The 21,262-nt window shown below is 37.2% G+C and overlaps 4 protein-coding genes across 5 annotated transcripts in view; 3 read left to right on the forward strand and 1 right to left on the reverse strand.

The window, feature by feature from the left end:
• Window positions 1–21,262, forward strand: part of LOC126627377 (uncharacterized) — an 80,006-nt gene that overhangs the window by 41,284 nt on the left and 17,460 nt on the right. Inside the window, exon 1 of one of the 2 annotated variants that reach the window (XM_050296849.1) lies at window positions 15,712–15,721. The exons of the other annotated variant lie outside the window; for it this stretch is intronic. The gene's annotated coding sequence lies outside the window, so the exon portion shown is untranslated. Of the gene's footprint in view, window positions 1–15,711; window positions 15,722–21,262 lie in introns of those variants that run through there. 2 annotated transcript variants of the gene reach the window in all.
• On the forward strand, window positions 7,478–8,626 carry LOC126627380 (uncharacterized). The gene has a single exon (XM_050296854.1). It carries the CDS (start codon window positions 7,647–7,649, stop codon window positions 8,418–8,420), a length of 774 nt encoding a protein of 257 aa, XP_050152811.1. The 5' UTR covers window positions 7,478–7,646; the 3' UTR covers window positions 8,421–8,626.
• Window positions 8,693–13,871, reverse strand: LOC126627376 (probable polygalacturonase). Its single transcript, XM_050296847.1, has 5 exons — window positions 13,190–13,871; window positions 11,032–11,152; window positions 10,751–10,925; window positions 9,754–9,824; window positions 8,693–9,479 (listed from the first exon to the last, which is right to left on the reverse strand). Exons 1-5 carry the CDS (start codon window positions 13,514–13,516, stop codon window positions 8,845–8,847), a joined length of 1,329 nt encoding a protein of 442 aa, XP_050152804.1. The 5' UTR covers window positions 13,517–13,871; the 3' UTR covers window positions 8,693–8,844.
• Window positions 14,469–19,741, forward strand: LOC126627375 (uncharacterized). Its single transcript, XM_050296845.1, has 17 exons — window positions 14,469–14,593; window positions 15,216–15,348; window positions 15,738–15,788; window positions 15,880–16,055; window positions 16,341–16,418; window positions 16,524–16,635; window positions 16,730–16,814; window positions 16,905–16,956; window positions 17,047–17,108; window positions 17,187–17,305; window positions 17,396–17,517; window positions 17,663–17,731; window positions 17,918–17,975; window positions 18,078–18,151; window positions 18,923–18,971; window positions 19,167–19,246; window positions 19,533–19,741. The coding sequence occupies exons 2-17, from the start codon at window positions 15,231–15,233 to the stop codon at window positions 19,593–19,595; spliced, it is 1,368 nt and encodes a 455-aa protein (XP_050152802.1). The 5' UTR covers window positions 14,469–14,593; window positions 15,216–15,230; the 3' UTR covers window positions 19,596–19,741.

Consider the following 21,262-nt stretch of genomic DNA (forward strand, 5'->3'; position numbering starts at 1 on the left):
ATGAGATACGAATTCTACAAAACTAATTTCAACGATCCAACCGTCAAACTTGTTTGTATATCCTTTGAGATCGCATCAGCAAAAAATCGCAAAAAAAAAATATTTAGAAATTAAGTAATGGGACAAAACTTTTCGACGGTTATCAATGAAAAACCACGATTTAACGGTTATTTTAACTCCGATTTTGATGAAATTTTACAGCTGCACTCCTTGACCCTATATGAATACAATGAATGAATTCGATATTCAATTTAAAATATTTACACTAGTGGATACCACAAAATCTTAAGTTATACTTAATGAAAGTATGAATAAACTCTTAAGTGTTAGTGAATCTATCATTTTGATGGGATACGCATTCTACGAAACTAATTTCAACGATCCAACCGTCAAACTTGTTTATATATGCTTCAATATCGCATACGCCAAAAATTGCAATAAACAAATATTCAGAGATCAAGTAACAGGATAAAACTTTTCGACGGTTATCAACGAAAAATCACGATTTAACGGTTATTTTAACCCTGATTTTGATGATTTTTTACAGCTACACTCCTTGATACATATGAATACAATGAATGAACTTGATTTTCAATTTAAAATATTTACACTAGTGGATACCACAAAATCTTATGTTATACTTAATGAAATTATAAATAAACTCTTAAGTGTTAGTAAATCTATCGTTTTGATGGGATACGCATTCTACGAAACTAATTTCAACGATCCAACCGTCAAACTTATTTGTATATTCTTCGAGATCGCATACGCTAAAAATCGCAAAAAAAAAACATTCAGAGATTAAGTAACGAGACAAAACTTTTCGACGGTTATCAACGAAAAATCATGATTTAACGGTTATTTTAACTCTGATTTTGATAATTTTTTACAGCTACATTCCTTGACCCTATATGAATACAATGAATGAATTCGATCTTCAATTTAAAATATTTACACTAGTGGATACCACAAAATATTATGTTATACTTAATAAAATTATAAATAAACTCTAAGTGTTAGTGAATCTATCGTTTTGATGGGATACTCATTCTACGAAACTAATTTCAACGATCCAACCGTCAAACTTGTTTGTATATGTACATGCTCCCCTCCCTATAGCACGAGGCCTTTTGGGAACTCACAAACTTCGGATTCCATCGGAACTCCAAAGTTAAGAGAGTTTGGGCGAGAGCAATCTTAGGATGGGTGACCCACTGGAAAGTTGCTCGTGAGTTCCCAGAAACAAAACCGTGAGGGAATGGTAAGCCTAAAGTGGACAATATCGTGCTACGGCGGAGCCGAGACTGGGATGTGACAAAAGGAGCCTAGCAACCCTGATACGCCGAAACCTCTTATTTTGGGCCTTAGGCTAACTACGACTAGTCAAGAATTTCATAATGATAGAAAAGTTTTTTTTTTATGGACAATGTTGTATATATTAAGAAATAAGCGGAATAAAGATATCTTATTTACAAGTAAAAAACTATTAAATTATAGTATTATATGGCAATAGAGTTTCACAATGCAGATATTTCATAAAATGATAAAAGATTTTTGGTAAACCTTGTATTCGTGTCGTGTTTCTCGTGTTCGAGTCATTTTTGTATCATACCCAATATCTTAATGGGTTGTGTCATGTATCACCCATTATGAATGGGTAATATGACCCCATCCGAATTTGACCCAATAATATCAATGAGTAATATGACCCGACCCGTTACCCATTAAAGAAAATATATTTTAAATCAATAAATAATCAAATGAAATACGTAACATTAAATTAGTATCTACATACCACATAAGTGAGATCAAAGAATCCAATGGTAAGGATTTAATCTCACATAAATGAGATTAAATCCTACGGCTATTGTTGTAGTAAGGTTTTTTAATAATTTTTTAACTAATGAAGAAGTGTGAGAATATAAAAAATATATATACAAATTAATGCTCGTAATAACAAGATCTGCAACTTTTGTGAAGAGGACAACTCCGTAAGTCGCCACCATAATCCCATAAACCATAAATTTAAATTTAACTGTTGACTGTCGTTTACATTTACGTTCCATTCTTCTTACCAAACTTCTTTTTTGAAAACATGACCTTTTAGCAGATGAAGAAAGATAAATGGTTAAAATAGTTTATGTGCGTTCAGATTTTTACGGTTAGTAAAAATAGTGCTCGGAGTTTATAAGTCTCTAGAAACTATATAACATTGACTCATATTTCAATTAATCGTAAACATCGGAACGTGATATCAAAGATTCGAGCCGGTCATTTTTCTATGTCCGCTAAAAGATTATGTTTCCAAAAAAAAAAAAACAATCCGAAAAACGAAATTCGGTGAGAAAAGTAGAGTGTAAACCACAATCGAGATTAAATATAAATATAGGGTTTAAAGATGGTGCCAAATTTCGGAGTTGATCCATTCACTAAAGTTGTAAAACTTGTCAATAAGAGTGATTGTAGATTTTTTTTTTTTTTCACACTTCTACATTAATTATCATGAATTTTTATGAATTTTGTACTCAAACTAAAATACTATTCATGAGGGTTTGGAGGTTTTAAAAATCTAAACAACGATGTGCAGAAAATGCAATCATAAGCGTTATATATTCTTTTCACATTTTTCACACTTGTACATTAAATAATATGAATTTTTATTAAGTTAGATGCTTCATTAGTATGAATTTTTCCCACTTGTACGTTAATGGGTAATCCGATAACAATTCAACTAGTTAATATGTTGATCTAAAATCTGTTATTTTTATATTGTTTTGAGTAGAGTCAATACACCATATAAGAAATTATCAAATCTAATTTTTGAGATGGCCAAGAAAGTGTAGAAAATACATAAACTGAGCCCACGTATCAATTTGTCTCCTGCTTCAAAGTCACAATCCACAATCCTGGTCAACATAAACCTGTTTATAAAATAAAATAATAAATAATAATAAAAACAACTTGTTTTTCCCTTCTAAACACGTCCTGAGTGACGTCATTTTTTATTTTCTTCCAGCGCCCGGCACATGTATTTACTAACATACCCCCTTTTTTCTCCTATGTTAATGTTATTATATAACTAACAGATTTTTTAGGATATTTCTTTGTTTTCATACGCATAGAATACTTCTTAGCTCTAATTTTGACCGTTAGAAATCTATATTTATAGGAAACTTTAACGAAAAGCTCTTGGTACTGTTCACTTTAACGAAAAATCACATTTTTACATTAAAAAGTCAATCCTGGTACTATTCACTTTACCCTTTATTTTGTCCTTATCGTTAAAACTCAAAGTTTTCAAGTCATTTTCATTAGTTTTCCTATATTTCTATAATTTAGTTAAGCATGAAAACAACTCAAATTGGATTTACGCGTTTCTTCTATAGTTTGGTGCTTGAGGATTTTTTCGTTAACATTAACAGTTTAACACCCATAAAAGTCTTTGAAATTGTTCTATTAGGAGCACTGTTCTAAAAATCCTCGCCTATGGGTTAAGTGGTTGGTCATTGTTCTTATTAATGCTTAGGCGTTTGAAAATCAAGAAAGAATGTCTAGTCCTCCTTAGGCGTCCTCCTAGCCTGACTAGACGTCTGTCTGGCCCGCCTAGGCACCTATCTAGGTACTTTCACTTAATAAGAAATCAATAACTTTTATTTTGCATTTTATTTTTGTTCAATAAATTGTAAGAGACTTGTTTAATACTTGGATTAACACTCATTATATGATTGTCCTCCATATTTTCAATATGTTATAATACTTTAATTTATATGTCATTTTATTTTGCAATTTATATATCTCAATACAATTATGTATTTTTGAAGTATAAATCGACATTTATGTATACAATATAATATAAATTTCCTTAAATCCAAATAGTCCACCTAGGCCCCACCTAACAGCCTAGGCGCTAGGTCTCAGCTCACCGTCCGACCAACGCCTTATGTCTTTAGGAACCTTGATTAGGAGTAGGTGCGGATTAGTTTGGTTTATACCTCAAGATACAAATTGAACTAAATATAAAGTCAATGTTTGTATTGGTTTTAAGGCCTTAAACTAGTAACATAATTAATTTAAATCAATGTATTAGAAACCGATTTGCGGCGGTTATTGTTTGTCATAAACGATAAGCAATTCTATTTCTCGATCGCAGATTAGAAACTTCAACAAAATGAACACTAATTGAGAAAACTTCCCATTATTGGAGTTAGGTTTTTCAATTTTGGCATTGAATAGTTGATATCAATGTGTAAGATGAATTATTATAGTAAGCCAACAAGAAAAAAAAAAACTAATGAAAATGGTTTGAAAACTTTGAGTTTTAACGATAAAGACAAAATAAAGGGTAAAGTGAATAGTACCAGGTTTAACTTTTTAGTGTAAAAATGTGATTTTTCATTAAAATGAACAGTACCGTGGGCTTTTTATTAAAACTCCCTAAGAAAAACTCTAAGGTCCCTTCAGGGGCACCCGATAAAATTGGACAATACATAGAAGAATAAGATAAACTCTAAGTGCCAAAAAAAAATATAGGCAATTTAGTTCCTTTGAAGCAGTTTATCAAACCGAACTAATTACAATTTATTTCTTAATACATACAATATCATATACATTAAGGTCTAGTTTGCCAGTTCGGATTGTACTGACAATTTAGTCGGATAGGATAAATAGTCATTAAAGTGTACTGACTAAATTAGCGGGCATTTGGTACAATATCAGACTTTTGATTGTATTATTTATACTATATTTAGTATTGTACCAGATAAGAGGACTTCAAACTATTATTATTTTTAAGAGAAAAGTTGATGATTAATAAAAAAATTAAAAAAATAAGGGGAAAAAACAAAATTTTGACTAGTCCTTGTTTGTTTATTGAATTTTTCTCATATTTATACATGTTAAAAACCACATAAATACATAATAAGGTATAACATCACCTTGAAAACCACACAAATACATAATAAGGTACAACATCACATTGAATTCCATTGAAAGAATGACATAGCAAGCTATATAACTAAATCGAATAAGGTACAACATCACATTTGACACCTAACGAAGGTACAACAAAGATGACTATATGCACATATAACCATTCCATCTTTGGCGAGTAGACATGGTTATCATGTCATGTTTATCGTGTTCGTATTGTTTTCGTGACATACCTGATATTTTAACGGATCATGTCATGTCAAACCTGTTAAAATGAATTGTCACATCCCGGCCCAGGCCTCCACCACATCTCGGGTTCGACTCCACCGTAAGATGATATTGTCCTCTTTGGACCCCGACCACGCCCTCACTGTTTTTTTTTAGGAATTCACACGAGAACTTCCCAGTGGGTCACCCATCATGGGATTGTTCTCGCGTGAACTCGCTTAACTTTGGAGTTCTGATGGAACCAGAAGCCAGTGAACTCCCAAAAGGCCTCATGCTAGGTAGAGATGGGAATATACATATAAGGCTTACAGGATCCACTCCCCTAAGCGATGTGGGATGTTACAATCCACCCCTCTTAGGGGCCCGACGTCCTCGTCGGCACACTTCCGACGAGGGATTGGCTCTGATACCAAATTGTCACATCTTGGCCCAGGCCCCCACCACATCCGGGCTCAACTCCACCGTAGCACGATATTGTTCGCTTTAGGCCTCGACCACGCCCTCACGGTTTTGGTTTTGGGAACTCACACGAGAACTTCTCAGTGGGTCATCCATCATGGGATTGCTCTCGAGCGAACTAGCTTAACTTCAGAGTTCCGATGGAACCCGAAGCCAATAAGTTCCCAAAATGTCTCGTACTAGGTAGAGATGAGAATATACATATAAGGCTTACAAGATCAACTTCCCTGGACGATGTGGGATGTTACATGAATGGGTAATATGACACATCCTAAACTCCAACAACATAAAGGAAAGGGTCTGTGTAGCTGCTGCGCCCGCCCCTTTGGGTAGCAGGTTCGACATCTACTAGAAAAGAGATAATTTGCATCAGAAAACCACTCATTTGCTAGGTTGCATGTGGAATGGTAGTAAGCAGACCTTTTTGGATATGTAATCCAAGTCGATAGTGGAGTTACAGGAATAACCATCTAATGGAAAACTACTTTCACGTTCAGTTTAGAGAGCACTTTCTTCGTTGAGAATTTCTCGTCCCCCTTTGTGTAAATTCCCCTACAACAAATTAAAAACTTGCGGGGCTCTATCTATTTCCCTCTCTCAAGCCCCGAAGAAAACCCCCTCCCTTCCGAACTCCATATCTTTTTTTACTCTATATATCTTTTCCTAAGAGTATGGTATGGATTACTTCAGTGTCATGGCGTTTGGTACTCAAACATTAACTCGAGCTATTTTCTCTACCCTTTTTTACCCTCAAAAATCAAGAGCATCCCGCGTCCTTGAAATGATAACCATCTTTCAGCTAACCTAGACTCCTCCATACCTCAAGACCACCAAGAAATAGTACAGGAATATTCATTGTTGTCCATCGACTACTGCTTTCAGCTTGATCCTAGGTCCTGACTCACCTTCTGTGGATGAACCTTGCAAAGGAACTCTTAGGTTCTCAGGGCATTGGATACTGACCAATGTTTGCGTTACTCAAGCCGACATTCTCGTTTCTGCAGCGGAACACTCCCCTACAGAGGCATTTCTACACCGTATAGCTTCGGCAGTGCAAGAGTGCTCGATCAGTGAGTTATTACACACACTTTCAAGGGTGGTTGCTTCTAGGAGTACCTCTTGGCTGTCTCTGCACCCTTTCCTCCTTTATCACTGAGCGGTCATTTAGGGGCCCTGGCTGGTGATCTGGGTTGTTTCCCTCTCAACAATGATCTGAGCTATTTCCATATTGAGAGAACAAATAAAAAAACACAAAGAATTTCACTTGCTTATTTTAGTGAATAAACCTCTTTTTTTTTTTTAGTTGGTTTATTTTTCCACCAATATTGTATCAATGTTGTGTCGTATAGAAATATAAATATTAGATATGGTGAAATCCAACACAAGTCTTTTTTTTTTTTTTTCCTCTTATTTTTTCTTATAATTCTAATTGATTGAATCTGGAATTGTATTGACAAAAATTATTTTTTCTTTTGTATTGTTTTCTCAACATTATATTGACAATAGTACGAGAACACATAAATCGCATAAACGACACAAACAAATCACCGGAGTAACACAAAATCTATTACCTAACCCGCTTAAGTCGCTACAAACAAAATTTGGAACTAAACTAAAGTCAATGTCCAATGACGCGTCCTCATGCGTGTTCACAGGAAAGACACGAGTACAGACGTGGAAGGATCGGTTTGCACATCTTTGATGGTTTTTGATCAATCACCCTACAATATATTCAGCTTATCGATGGTTAATCTGCATATTATGGAAGACCACGGGCCCATATATCACAAGTCAATCTAGTCGATGAACCCAAACTTACCGGCAACCCCCTCCCTCCAATCACGTGGCCGGTGGCCCCATTGCCCGTTGCCCGCCTTTCGCTCCTTTCCCTCTCTCAAATAGTCAATCCTCTATCAAATAGTCAACAATTTTCAAAATCCCAACTGCCCCACCTGCCCGAAATACTACAACCTTCAGGTATATATATCCACCAACCGCTCGTTTTCTTCCATTCACACAATATTTGAAAAATGGCCAAGCTCCTCCTCACCGTCGCCGCCCTCTTCTTCCTCTTCGCCCTCTCCCACGCCCGCACGTCGTCCGACCTACCCGCCAACGAAATCAGCGGCCGCGATCCAGCCGGCGCCAAGTTTCCCGAATCCAGGCCCAAGCCCAGACAGCCCACCACCACCATCCTCTTGCCTAGCGAGAAACCCGTCGACGATCCCGCAACCCTTCCCGAATGGCGCGAGATCACCACCTCGAAGCTTCCGGAATCTGACGGCGCCACCATCTTAGCCAACGAAGAGTCGACCGAGTTCCAGCACAGCGAAACCGTCCCGTTGACCGTCATCAGCTTCCGCCCCGTCAACCGCCACTTCCCCAGGCGCCCCTTCCCGTTGTCTTTCCGTCACGGGCACCGCTGCCGCCACGCCCACCGCCCCATGTCCCCGCGCTTTCACGGAGGCGAGGGCGATGCCGTTTCGTACGGTAACGATATGCTTGTGGCGTCCAGCGACGACATGGGGTTCAATCCGGCGTTTCGAGGCGGAGCGCGCCAGATCCCCGCTAGGTGGGTCAATATCCGTCACGGTGGGCCGAGTTTCCCGTTCAGGCATGAGGAAGACATGGAATTGGAGAGGCCTCATCACCATCACCACCGCCGCCACCACCATGAACACGACCACGACCGCCGCGAAGAATTCGAAGGAACGGAGAAGCAGCCGAGAGAGCACAAGCATGATCATGAGCATCATGGGGGCGGTTTGATGAGGAGGGTCCGCAAGTTTTTGAACCACTTTTGAGCTTTGAAGGCATTGATTGATTCCCACATATCGATCTCTCTCTTTTTTGCTTACTACCAGTTTCTGTAAATAACTTTGCATGCATGAGAGATGTAGGATCGTATTTGTGTTCGTATAATCGTATGGATGTATGTATTTGTATTGAGTATGAGTGGATTGTGTTTATGTATTTGCACTTGATAAATTTGAATTTTGTTTTAAGATTACTGGTTCGTTTTGCAAATCTCAATTATTGAACTGATTAAAATCAAATACTAATGACTTCTCGATCGTTTGAGATTTGTAAATCATCATTTCATTCATTTTCCCAAATATAAGAAATAGTATTTTTGGATAGCGAAAAATAACAAACAAACAAACAAAAATTACAGAGCTGAATTCTTGGGCTTAGGGGAACAGAGAGGAAGAGTTCACATTTAACTTTTTAGTAGTTGGTACATGAAGCTGTTTGTTGGGCACTCAGTTCCGAGCACTGCAAAGGGCTGACCAGATGAGCAGCCCCGCTGACGTCCGAGCACTTCCATGGCGGCGTTCTTGATCCCGTCACGCCGTGGAGGTTGATGTTGGAGAGGCAGATTCCGGTGAAAGGGGAGTTCTTCACGCCCAGGATTAGACCGGCCTGCTGAACCTGCACGCCCCAGATGTCCTTGAATGTGATGCCCTTCACGACTGGGAGAGCGTTTGGGTTGTATTTTTCATCCGGGTGGTCTCCAACATCTCCTGCAATCTTTATTCCCTTCCGCGCTTTTTCCAAGTACACGTCTGACACGGTGATGTTTCGTATGAACCCTCCACGACCAATGTTTGTTTTGATGTGGATGCCAACTCCCATATTGTGAAGGTTTATGTGTTCGGCCAGGACATTCTCCACTCCACCAGAGGTTTCGCTTCCGACTGCAATTCCAGAAAATGGGGATGATCCTGTAATCCGGCGGATAGTAATGTCAGAACTTGGGCGACCGTAAGCTATCCCGTACTCATCCCATCCACTCTTTACAGCCACGAGATCATCTCCAGTGGATATGTAGGAGTCCTCTATGCAGACATTAGAGCTTGAATCTGCACAAACGAATACAAAGAGAATACAAAGATATATATCATGAACATAAAGGCTTCGCACTCCATTTAGAGGAAAATAGACAATTTTTTATTTCTTCAACTAATCCTGACTTTATCTATACACAATTTTGTAAATAATTCCAATCGAGAAATGGCGTGCTCAGCGAACAAGATGTGGCTTATTTGGAAAATTTAAAGATAATTCCAATCTAGCAGCAGGTATCTTTCTTTCTCAGTGAACAGGATGTGGCCTATTTAGAAAATTCCCATCTACCTGGATCTACTCCATCGGTGTTGGGAGAGTCAGATGGAGCCAATATTGTGACATACCGGACAACAACGTTGCTGCAGAGAAGAAAGAATGTATCAGTCTTAAATTACAGCTCAATAGTTCTACAATATTCCTTGCAGAAGGTGCATTCTCAACCCAATTGCCTCCAGATAGAATAGAATAATGTTTATTAATTTTTTTTTTCATTTAACTTTTCTGTATAAATGGGGGTAAGGCTAGCCGACATTCACCTCTCCCAGACCCTGCGTAAAGCGGGAGCCTTGTGCACTGGGTACGACCTTTATTTAACTTTTCTGTATCCAACGTGAAATCGTACAATAGATCAATTTGATCTACCAAAGTAGATTCCCCATCGGCCGATTAGGTGTCCAGTCGAACACAACCCCTAGTACATGTATAATAATAGCTTCAAGAGTATATACACAAAACAGATTAAGATGATATATATCAGTTTTAGGCAAGTAGATTTGATCTAATTTCAGCTTATAATTTCAATATATTGGAAAAGTCATGCAAAATTCATGAAGCATTTAACAGTAATGCATACAAAATTTCCTACCTAATCATAATTAGATAGCATTCAACTTCAGGTTGAACTGGTTATACAATTTACCAAGTTACCAACCCTCTACACGAATATATGTTTTCTTCAGCTACCGACAGAAGGCTTGGAATCTATTAGTGAAGTGAGTTAAGCATTAGAACGTTAAGATGGTAAGTGGCAACTATCCTTTGTCCTATCCCTCAATTAACATTTCTGATTGATTTGGACAATGCGAATGGACCCGTCAATCCCCTTCTTTCTTGCAAACTTATAACTTGATTCCAAGTTTCTTCAGACCAATTCCATTTCTAAAAGATATCCTTTTATTATCACCCATAGGGAAAAAGTCCTTAATTAATTAAATATTCTTAATTCATGCAAATGCGTATCTGAAATAAAAACAAACGTATAAAAAAGGGAGAGTTTGGCTGTTACCTGCAATACACAGGGTGAATGTTCCAAAAGGGAGAGTTCTGGAAAATCACATTGGAAATGATAATGTTTTTCGAGTTCATGAACTCAATGAGATTTGGTCTAGTATACTGAAGAGTTCTTTGCCTCCACATGTTCCACCATACATCCCCTTGGCCATCAATGGTTCCGTTCTCACCTGAAAGGGAACACTTTATTAGATATAAGGTATCTATACAACAAAAATCAGAAGCTATGCCAACTTATATACCTTGATAACCACATCAAAACTCGTTGAAACGTACCAGTGATAACCACATCATGAACTCCATCTCCATGGATAAAGCTTATATACCTTCCTCCAGGGAGCTCCCTCCCTCTTCCATAAGATGGCAAAGGAGCAATCAGCGGCCAATTCCTAGTGTCCTGAAGCATTAACACATGAAGAGAGTTAGAAGGAGCAGAACATCACATGAAACAATGGCAATCAAATATATCAACATTCACAAAAAGTGTTTAATTTTATCACGGAAAAAGGAGGATTTTTTTTTTTTCTGATTATACAAGGATATAAAAGTGAAAATACAAAGTGAACCATGCTGCCGGAATCAGGATTTGCAATTTTGCAGCATTAATATTTAGAACCATGCTGCTGGAATCAGCGAAAATACAAAAGTGAAAATTTTGAAAATGATGTATTGATGATTTACCTCACAAAATGCAGGCTTCAAACAAAATGCAGAAACAGTAGTGGAAACTGATCTCATTTGGAAAAACTTTCAGTATGAGAGTTAAAATTAGGGAGTGCACTTCTAATCTCAATAAGGACAACAAACGAAACTTATGATTTGTTTGCTGTGTCATCATTTAAAATTGTAAATTTACAAAGACCAAATTTTCTATCTGCAAAGAAGGAGAATAAAGATAAAGATGCTAATGAGAAAAGCAACCACTAGATTTACTGCTAGCACAATTACACCATTATGTTAAAGCATTTGAACATGCCAGTTTACTCGAAGTCCAAGTTAAAAAAGGAACTGACCGAGCAAGTGTAGCGCACTTTGTCCCAGTGATTAGGGTGGCACATTCTTTTCCCACATTAAACAAGAAACCATACCAAACTCCAGGACAGATTTCCCTTTCATGACTGTTAAAATATTAAAGGGCCAACTACATTTTCCACCCTTCAAGTTTGAGGTGATTTTCAAAATGGGTAATACAATCAATCAGTAAGAAGGCACAAACTGATACAATTTCAACACCTTGGGGTGCAATATGAGAAAATAAAAACTTTAAGGCCAATTTTAAAAATAACCCCAAACCTAGAGGGTGTAAAATGTAGTTGACTCAAAATTAAACTTAGCAATTTAATGGTGATTTGGCTTATGGCTTATGGCTTTAAACATAGAATACACTGTTTAATTAATAGAAGACATAACTTTAGAGGAATAGCTTCAATAATAACATAATAACAAACCTAGTTTTGTGTTTTTCTAAATAAAAAATAGTATCCTAATCCAAGCCATTCTTATCTGTGTAGGATCAGCAATATACTAATCTATATATTGGGGTAGATTCAAAGACGACAAAAACCAGTGGCAAACCCATCCAGCTGTCCAGCAATCTGATTTCATCAATCCTATAAATGTTATGCACATGCAGACATGCTGCTATAGACCCACCCACCTTGTCTTCCTACTTTAATCCTGGTTCCACCACAAAGCCTCAAGGACTCCATACACATGCATTCTTGCTAAGCCACACAAACCCAACACAAATGGGATTTTAAACACAAACCCTAAATCACCAAGAAACACAAAGTAGCATCTTGCAAAACCTGAAATAACCCGCTTATTTGCGGGACCCCACACTCTCGAGAATGACTTACATGGGACGTGTTCATTGCCACCATAGCGTCTCGTTACAATAAAACAATGTCATGTGTAAATTTCTCAATAATGTGGCATTGAATTACTGGATCAGGATGCCACATGACAATGAACCCATCCCATGTAAGTTTCAGCGCTCTCCAATTGGGTGGGATTCATTCCAATAAAACAATGTCATGAGTAAGTTTCTCAATAAATGGTAACGGTGTTGCATTATTGGATCACGACGCCATGCGGCAGTAAACTTGCTTAATGTAAGTTAAAGCCCACCCTCTCGCGTTGAGTGGGATCCGTGTGAGCGCGAGTGAGACTAAAATACAGGGTTTCATGTTTTCTTGAGAAACCGACTGAGAATGACCCCGTCGGTCACCCCTACCAAGTTTATCTCCTCATCACATTAACTCTTTCGGTAAACAATAGACATCCCAATAAAACTTAAGCATAAAAAAAATGTAGACCAAAACTAAAATTGGGTCCTAAAATTAATCACTAACATAGTAAAAATATCAAATTACAGAACAAAATTTAGATGAACTTACTGAATTGGTGATAAACAAGCACGCTGGATTTTTACCTGGGTGGCTCTGATGACAGCACCTTTAGCCAAATAAAGAGTCATGTGGCTAGTGAGGTTGAAGCTCTCTGTTAAGTAGACCCCAGGAGGTATGTAAAGAAGCGTACCACCTCTCCTCTTCAAATGCTGAATCCGATAAATCGCCTCCCGGAACGCCTTGGTGTTCAGCGTAACGCCGTCGCCGACGCCACCAAAATCCACTATCGAAATCTTGTCGTTCCGGTACCTCATGGGCACTATCCCGGAGCAAGTCACCGGGTCCGCCGCCGAGAGCGAGAAGTAGCTGAGGCAGATGAGGAGTGAAAGGGAAAGCCAGAGAGAACCCATTTCTCGTAGTTTCGAGCAACTACGAGGGCAATTGCGGGATTGAGATAAACTCCAACGGGAAGGTTCCAACAGTCGAATTTTTGGTCTAGATGCGAAATGGGGTTTGCATTAATTAACCGAAAGCAAGAAGCTTGCGGTTGAAGATCTTACTGGGGAGTGGTTGTGGGTTTTGGGAAGCTGATCTAACTGCTGAGAAGAGCCGTGAGGGTGGTGGGAATTCGGAATCGGAGGGTTCTGGAGCGGTGCTTTTTGTCTGCAAGTGATTGTCTCCAACGGGCAAAAAGGGAGGAGGGAGCTTGTGCGTAGAGGAACGTTGGGGAGCTCAACGCTTTAAGAACCTGACTCGGTGGTTGATAATATTCGTACCAAGTACTTATTATTTATTTTTCTTTTTTCTTTTTTCCCTTTTATTTTTATTTTTGAAGATTCTAGTTTAATACCTCAAAAAATGTAATTACAAAATAACTTCTTTCACTAACGTTTATATTTGAATTTTTTCACTTCTTCGAATAATACATGTTGTTTGTTTTCACACAAAAAATAAAATTTTAGCTAGAAATTAATAAAGAAAAATAGAAAATATAGTTTCAAAAACATTAAATTTGAAGACGTTAATTAGTCCTTTCGACCATGTCCATTGAGAAGAAAAAAAGAAAGGCAACCAGAAGTAATCCGATGACGTACATCTACACACTCTTTGTGTATAAAATGACACGTGTCATTTGAAATATATTGAAAAAATAAAAAGGTAAAAAATTAGCTCAAAGATGACTAGCATTTCTCAATTTTAACTGAAGTGAAAATCGAAAACAAATTTTAATTCCAAAATAAAAGTAGGAGCGGACTTTTGGGCTAGAAAATTTGGACGTTTCGGCCCATAAAGCCCAAACTGGGGGGTCACCAGATCCAATTCAGGGGACCGCGTGCTTCCTTCTTTCCCGCCAAATATCCCCTTTAACCTTTTTACCCGCCAAAATATTCCCTTCCCTAGTCCCAGTTTTTTGCCCTACCGCCATTTCGGTTACCCCTCTCTCTCTCTGTTTTCTCGCCGCCATCCTTCACTTGGCTCTCTCCAAGGTATGTGAAGCTTTCATTTGATTTCAATTTTGTTTTTACTTCCACTTCCTGTTTGGTTGCCGAGAAAATGCTAGGAAAATTTAGTTTCTGTTATCCTATATTTTACTTCTCGAGTTCGACCAACATCTTTGTGATACTTACTGTCAATTTTGTTTCTTTATTATCCTGGGTTTTGAAATTTGAGCCTTTTTTTCATTCTTGTTGAAATGTTAGTTTTGTTTAATTTCATTGTTGGGTTTTCAGGGGGAATTAAGGAATCGATTATTTAACCTACTTGTATTTTAATTTTGATTTCTCTGAATTTTGAGAAATCTTCCAGAGAACCTAGAAATGGAGAAATTTCAACTGATCCAATTATCTGCAATCAGCGAAATATGATGGCGTATTGGATTATCGTTAAAATTATGTAATTTTGTTGACTTTGTGGAAAAGCTCAATAAGTGACGCTTAATTTCTGATTTTTGTCAATTTTGCGTGCAGATTTATGCTGTTTGGTTGTGATACTAAAATGTTATGAACTTGTACAATTTGTCAGTGCTATTAGGTTAGGGTTTAGTAGTTACATGCTTAAATCTCTATGAATTTTGGAAAATTGACAATGTTGATCGGACATGGAATGCAGGTAATCTGCTCAAACATGACCGGAGAGCAAGTATCTAAAGGAAGCGATGGCATGATGATCGACGAATATGAACAGAAACAAGGGAGTGTTGTTCCTGAAGGATTTAACTCCCATTATCTCAAAGTTTACTATGGTAAACCCTATTTTAGTTATATTCTATTTAAATGTGATATGGTTAGCTACGCAATTTATTGAAGAAAGTTGAGGTTCCACCATAAAACAATTGGCAATATGGGGAGTAGCCCAACCTCTTATAAGCCCTTGCAAGGTTTCTCCTTTTACCGACGTGGGACTCTTTTACCTTTACATCCTCACATTTATGACTGCTGTAGAAACTTATGATTCTGTAGATTTCAAAACATGAGCAGATCACCACTTCAGCTTGTTGAATTAGTTTGATTGATGGTTATAATTTTAAGTCACTTACGACTTTCCAAGTTATAACTTAGAATTAGATATTAGCATCTGATTTATTTAATGTGTAAGTAATCTTCCCCTCAAAGAAAGTGTTATTTGTGGCAGGAAAACTCTTTCCATATGCAGATATTTTTAAATGGATGTCCTATGGAAATGGTAAGCCATGGATCTTAATCAACCAGGTCCCTGACCTACGCACTGAAAGTTGTCCCTACTGTGAATACGTAATCTGATTGCTTATTTGCAGATGGGAAGCATCCCGCGTGCGACCAGTCCTACTTTAGCCGGAGAGAGTTCTCTTTCACACTGGACAATGATGTCTATCTGCGGTTCCAATCCTTCAACTCTGCGTCTGAGCTTGAAAGTTCTGTCAAAGAAAAGTGTCCGGTCAAAATAGATATTGGACCTGTGTATAGTGTTGATGTAAGTTTTCTTGTTTCTAAACCAAATATGATTTTGTGGCTTAAACTTTTGCTGTGTATATGCTCTAATGCTGCTCTTCCCGCCCAACTATTTCATAATGCCAGTATTGACTCGATTATTAATTGAATCATGCAAATCGAAAAAAAATGTTATTCAACAATGCACAAGTATAGATCAGAGACAGAATCTCAATCCATGGTTTCTTTAATTTTACCTATGATTGGGTGTGTGATAACCTTTTATCACCATATCTCTCATTTCAGTTCTAATCTTTCTTATTTGCAGCCTTCGAAGAGGCACGCATATGCTCAGAGTGGCGATAATGTTTTCACCCCAGTGGAGAGGGAGCTGATCTTTGATATAGTAAGCTAATCACACACTTACATTTTGAATTGTCAATAACACAATCAAACTGAAATTTTTACTACGACTGTTGTACGACATGTTTGACTGGGTTTTCTCCAACAGGATATGTCTGACTACGATGATGTGAGGTACTGCTGTTCAGGAGCTGATGTTTGCTTGGAGTGCTGGCCACTTATGACAATTGCTATCAAAGTGATTGATACAGCCCTTAGAGGTAGGAACTTTGTTAATTGTCATATGATGTATGTGTGATTACTGGTTACAAGTTACAACCTTGCCTTTTCAAATTTCTAAATGTATTTCTACAGATGACTTTGGTTTCAGTCACATTCTCTGGGTATATAGTGGTAGACGTGGCGTTCATTGCTGGGTTTGTGATGGGAAAGCAAGAAGGTGATTCTCTGAACAGCTGTAATCTATACTTCCATTTCTTAGGTTCTTAAGACATGTCATGAAACTCCAATTATGAACATTTTTCTGCAGGCTGACAAATGAACAGAGGGCAGCTATTGCTGATTATTTTCGTGTCTATAAGGTGGTGCACTGTTTAACGTACATTCGGGTTTTGAGATATCATATACGGTATACATTTTTGTGAAAGATTTTGATTCTATATTTTGTTCAGGGCAATGAAAACAGTCAGAAAAAGGTTTCTTTTACTGGTCATGCTCTCCATCCATTCCTTTCGTAAGTTGTCGCATGTATTATTGACTTTCTAATACTGGACAATTTGTTGCATCCACTAACACCTATCCATTCCTGCAGGAGAGCTTATACTGGAGTTCTTACAGAGTTCTTTAAGAAATTGCTTTTGAGTCAAAAGATATTTTCAACCAAGGAAAGATATGAAAAGATCTTAGATATGATTCCCGATCCTGATCAATGTATACTATGTTTCTTTTCATGTCCTATGCATCTTTATGCCCTATCCTGGAATGATGGACAAGTTATTAGTATTTTATTTATCCTTGCAGCTATTACTTCTGAGCTTCGTGGAAGGTGGCAAGAGAAGAGACAAACCTCCAGCTCAAAAGAAGACATTAATGTTGTTAGATGGGAGCAGCTAAAAACTATGCTGCAATCTGGAAAACCCAAGGTACAAAGTAGCAGATGTTTGTGAGTTTAAGTCCTATAGTACATTGTCCTGTGGCAATAATTCTTTGTGATAGGATTTTGATGTTTTAGATTGTAGTTTAACCTCTTCTGTACTTAATTTCTCTTGATATCATTTATTATTTAAGGTGCAAGGATTGCGTAGGTGCGTTGAAGAGATTGTGTTCTCTTTTACCTACCCTAGGCTGGACATGGAGGTTTGAACATCTTCACTTTCTTTTACTGTCTCCTTTTATCCAATACTAGTGAGTAGTTTCTAGTATACATCCTCCTCTGATTCATTTACACTTTGGAAGTGTGGATATCGTGTGGCGAGTATAAACTAACTACTTCAGAATTATATGCTGAAAGATTCTCTCTTGCAATGTATCTGTTTATGGCAGGTTTCAAAACACATGAACCATTTGCTAAAGGCACCATTCTGTGTACACCCAAAAACAGGTTAGTCCCTGGGGCACTCTTTCCTTTCTTGGGTGGTACCGGATATGATTACTATGCATCTGGATGTTCTTAATTATGCTTTTTTTTATTATTTTGTTTCAGGTCGTGTTTGTGTTCCAATTGATCCAAATCATTGTGAGGACTTTGATCCTACTGCAGTACCAACCCTTTCCACTGTAAGTATCTACTACACGTACCGTTTCTTTCTTCTCTGCATACATATTTACTTGTGGGTCTGTTATTTTTGTCCAACTTTCCATAAAGTCAAGATGTAACATAGTATATTTGAAATAATAGTATAATTTCAAACACCTGCATTTCTAGATGGTTGTACATTTTCAAAACCTCTTTAAACAATTTTCCCCTCATAATATGTTCAATCGATACCACTTCTACCGTTTTATGAATGCATACATTCCTAAGTGCATCTTTTGTTTGTATTATTATCACTCAAGTATCTTTACATCTGTAATCCAGCTACAGTCATCCTATGGACATGTTGCAACCTAGTTGCCTAGCACCACGTGCATATAACATTGTTGGTCTAATCATTTGGACAACACCCTCCTTGCTCTTTCAATCTTTACGAATGATTGATCCAGATATTGAAAAATAGCCTATTTTATGGTGTTGGGAAACATGAGTTCTAGTTCAATTTTAATCTTGTTGAGCAACGAATTTTTGTCTATCTAACGTTTCTTACTCATCAAATTCTGATTTCTATTTGATTGCATGATTCATTAGCCAGCTGCCTTCTTTATGCGTACTTGTAAGGCTATCTAGTTGTTGTGCAACATTCTTCATCTGAAACTAGAAGATTCCAAGCATCCATAAAGATGGTCGTACATGCCTTTTATTTTGTAGATGCTATATAAGCTGCTTTTCTATTGCTCTGCAATTCATTGTCCTTTAGTTTTTGGGTTCTTACATGATTATTTTGAATTCAGCTTTTAGAACAACTCAACATTGGAGGCTTGAGAGCAGAAGGTGATAATGGTGCGTCAAGTAACACCGCTTATCTTTCATTTTATTGAACATCGAATCTGATTGAGCATAGGGGTTTATACCTCGCGGAAACATTGTGCTGTTGGGTGATTGTATATTGTATCATGTATGATTAGTGAGCAGGAAAATGTTCGCTTCAGGTGAACCTGCTCTAAATGAGAAAATGTTTTCTATTATTTATCACAGAATGGGACAGAACGGCACTCGGACAATCAATCAGGTTTTTCAGATCATCGTTTCTGCAGCCTCTGCTAAAATCTTGCAAGGTACATAACATTTTATTATAATTCTTCTTCTATTGAAAAACTGACCTATAAACCAGAATCACCTTCTCATGATGCTGCAGTTCTCTTTACTTACTTGAGAATTAGTCTTAAACCGTATTTTCTGTCAAGCGAAACAGGAGTTAACCCCGTTTCTTTATTTGAATGAACTACTTTTGTAGAGTAGAATACAGTATTCAACTACGTCGTAAAGTTATAACGCAATTATTTTTTCAGCCTTAGTTCTTATGTATGTGTACATGTTTTTTTTCATTCATGAATGTTGCAGGAGGAGATGGAAAGCTCCTACACTGCCAGACTGCAGCAGTCGAATAACTCCTTTAATTGGTAAAACTGTTTGCTATTCATGTTATGATGTCCAACTTTTATGGATCTAGTTGATGCTGGAATTATATTTTCGTTCGACAATTAGGATTTCAACAAAGAACCGACATCTATTTGTAGATAACATTTACTAATACTAGCGTTTGAGCACTACTCGGTGTCAATTTTGTGTTTATAAGCCGTCAATAACATTTCATTTCAGTCGACATAGATATTGGCGTTATCTATACGACATCCTTTCTTTGTTAAACGATAGACCTGGATCAAGACACCCAACATTTATGACATGATGATCAACCATTTCAACCACCTGTTGTATAATTTTGAATTAAACAACCAGTATTGGTACTTGAATTGGTAAAATGGATTAAGACAGTGCACGGAAGTGGTGTGTTGTCTCGTTCTTGAAAGGACCATGAGTGAAGAGACATCATGTTCACATGGTTTCTCATCTCTGCAAAGTGCAGGAATTAGAGATAAGGCTTTGCTCCTTCTTCACCTACGTGGCTCACATCACCATCCATCATCTCTTATGAGAACTTTGACCATTCGTAAATTCTCGGACAATTTGGAATTTTGCTACGATGCTTACAACTTACAAGTGCTGAGCAATATCACTATTTATCAATTTATATATGACCATCGGTGATAATGCTCAATACTTGTAAGTACTGTAGGCACTTCAACAATTTGAGTAGTCTAATAAATTGTGCAAGAAACTTTGAAGATCCTAATATTTTGATGGGTCCAAAATTTGAGTATTTTGTTTCAAAAAAATACTTGGCTTCTTTCAAGGGAAGTCCCCATGTCAATTACTATTTGACATGTGTATAGAATTTTAGAGTTATAATTGTATACTTGTCAAACTGTAATTTTGAAACCAAAAAGAGCCAAACAACAATCCTTTTGTTAATGCACGGAGAGTTACACTCGTAGGAAATGAGAGTTAAAGTTCTTAAGGAATTAACTTGGCTCCTTAACGAATAAGGAGGAGTTCCTCTTCAATTAAATATGTAGCCAATTCATGGAACTTCATACTTATGATCGGAACCTTTCATATTATAAATCACTATATAAAGATCATCTCTGCAAAAAAAAAAAAAAAAAGGTTTAAATATGAGAGTGTTTAGTAATCTAACTATATAAAAACATATGGACAGATTCGGTAAATAAATTATGAACAGTCTATCTATTTGTTACAATTAATTGACCCAACAACCTTAGTTTAAATTGATTTTTTGTAGAGATGATCTTTACAGTGGTTTATGATATAAACAGTTTCGATCATAAATACGAAGTTGAGTTAGTCACCAAGTGAATTGAGGAAAAATTCCTCCTCAATCCTAAGGAGCCAAGCTTTTCTCATTCATTAATCACCTTATTGATAGATAAACAACCATAATTAACAACTCAAGGTCCCTCGGACATTTTATAAGATTGAAAAGTGCCTCAATAAAAAAGACAAGGCACAAATACATGAGAAAACTTTGGGTGTTATGGAGCGTCATTTATACCCCCGTTTCTTTATCTCTCATCCCGACTCTCTATGACACTTGATGACATAACAAAACCTCTCCAAATATAGCCCCAAAAAAGAAAGGGATCCTCTCCAGATCATTTCCGTCAAATCTACCAAGTCCGGAAATCCGGACTGTTGAAATTTGATCCAACAGT

Source organism: Malus sylvestris, chromosome 6 (genome assembly GCF_916048215.2).
Source record: "Malus sylvestris chromosome 6, drMalSylv7.2, whole genome shotgun sequence".
Classification (NCBI taxonomy): Eukaryota; Viridiplantae; Streptophyta; class Magnoliopsida; order Rosales; family Rosaceae; genus Malus; species Malus sylvestris.

Coding starts and splice junctions, on each gene's coding strand:
- LOC126627380 (XM_050296854.1), top strand. CDS start 7,647: ATGGCCAAGCTCCTCCTCACCGTCGCCGCCCTCTTCTTCCTCTTCGCC.
- LOC126627376 (XM_050296847.1), bottom strand. CDS start 13,516: ATGGGTTCTCTCTGGCTTTCCCTTTCACTCCTCATCTGCCTCAGCTAC. Junction 9,825..10,750: donor ATTCACCCTGTGTATTGCAG/GTAACAGCCAAA, acceptor TCTTCTCTGCAG/CAACGTTGTTGTCCGGTATG. Junction 9,480..9,753: donor CACCGATGGAGTAGATCCAG/GTAGATGGGAAT, acceptor TCGTTTGTGCAG/ATTCAAGCTCTAATGTCTGC.
- LOC126627375 (XM_050296845.1), top strand. CDS start 15,231: ATGACCGGAGAGCAAGTATCTAAAGGAAGCGATGGCATGATGATCGAC. Junction 17,306..17,395: donor GATTCCCGATCCTGATCAAT/GTATACTATGTT, acceptor TTATCCTTGCAG/CTATTACTTCTGAGCTTCGT. Junction 18,152..18,922: donor CAGTACCAACCCTTTCCACT/GTAAGTATCTAC, acceptor TTTTGAATTCAG/CTTTTAGAACAACTCAACAT.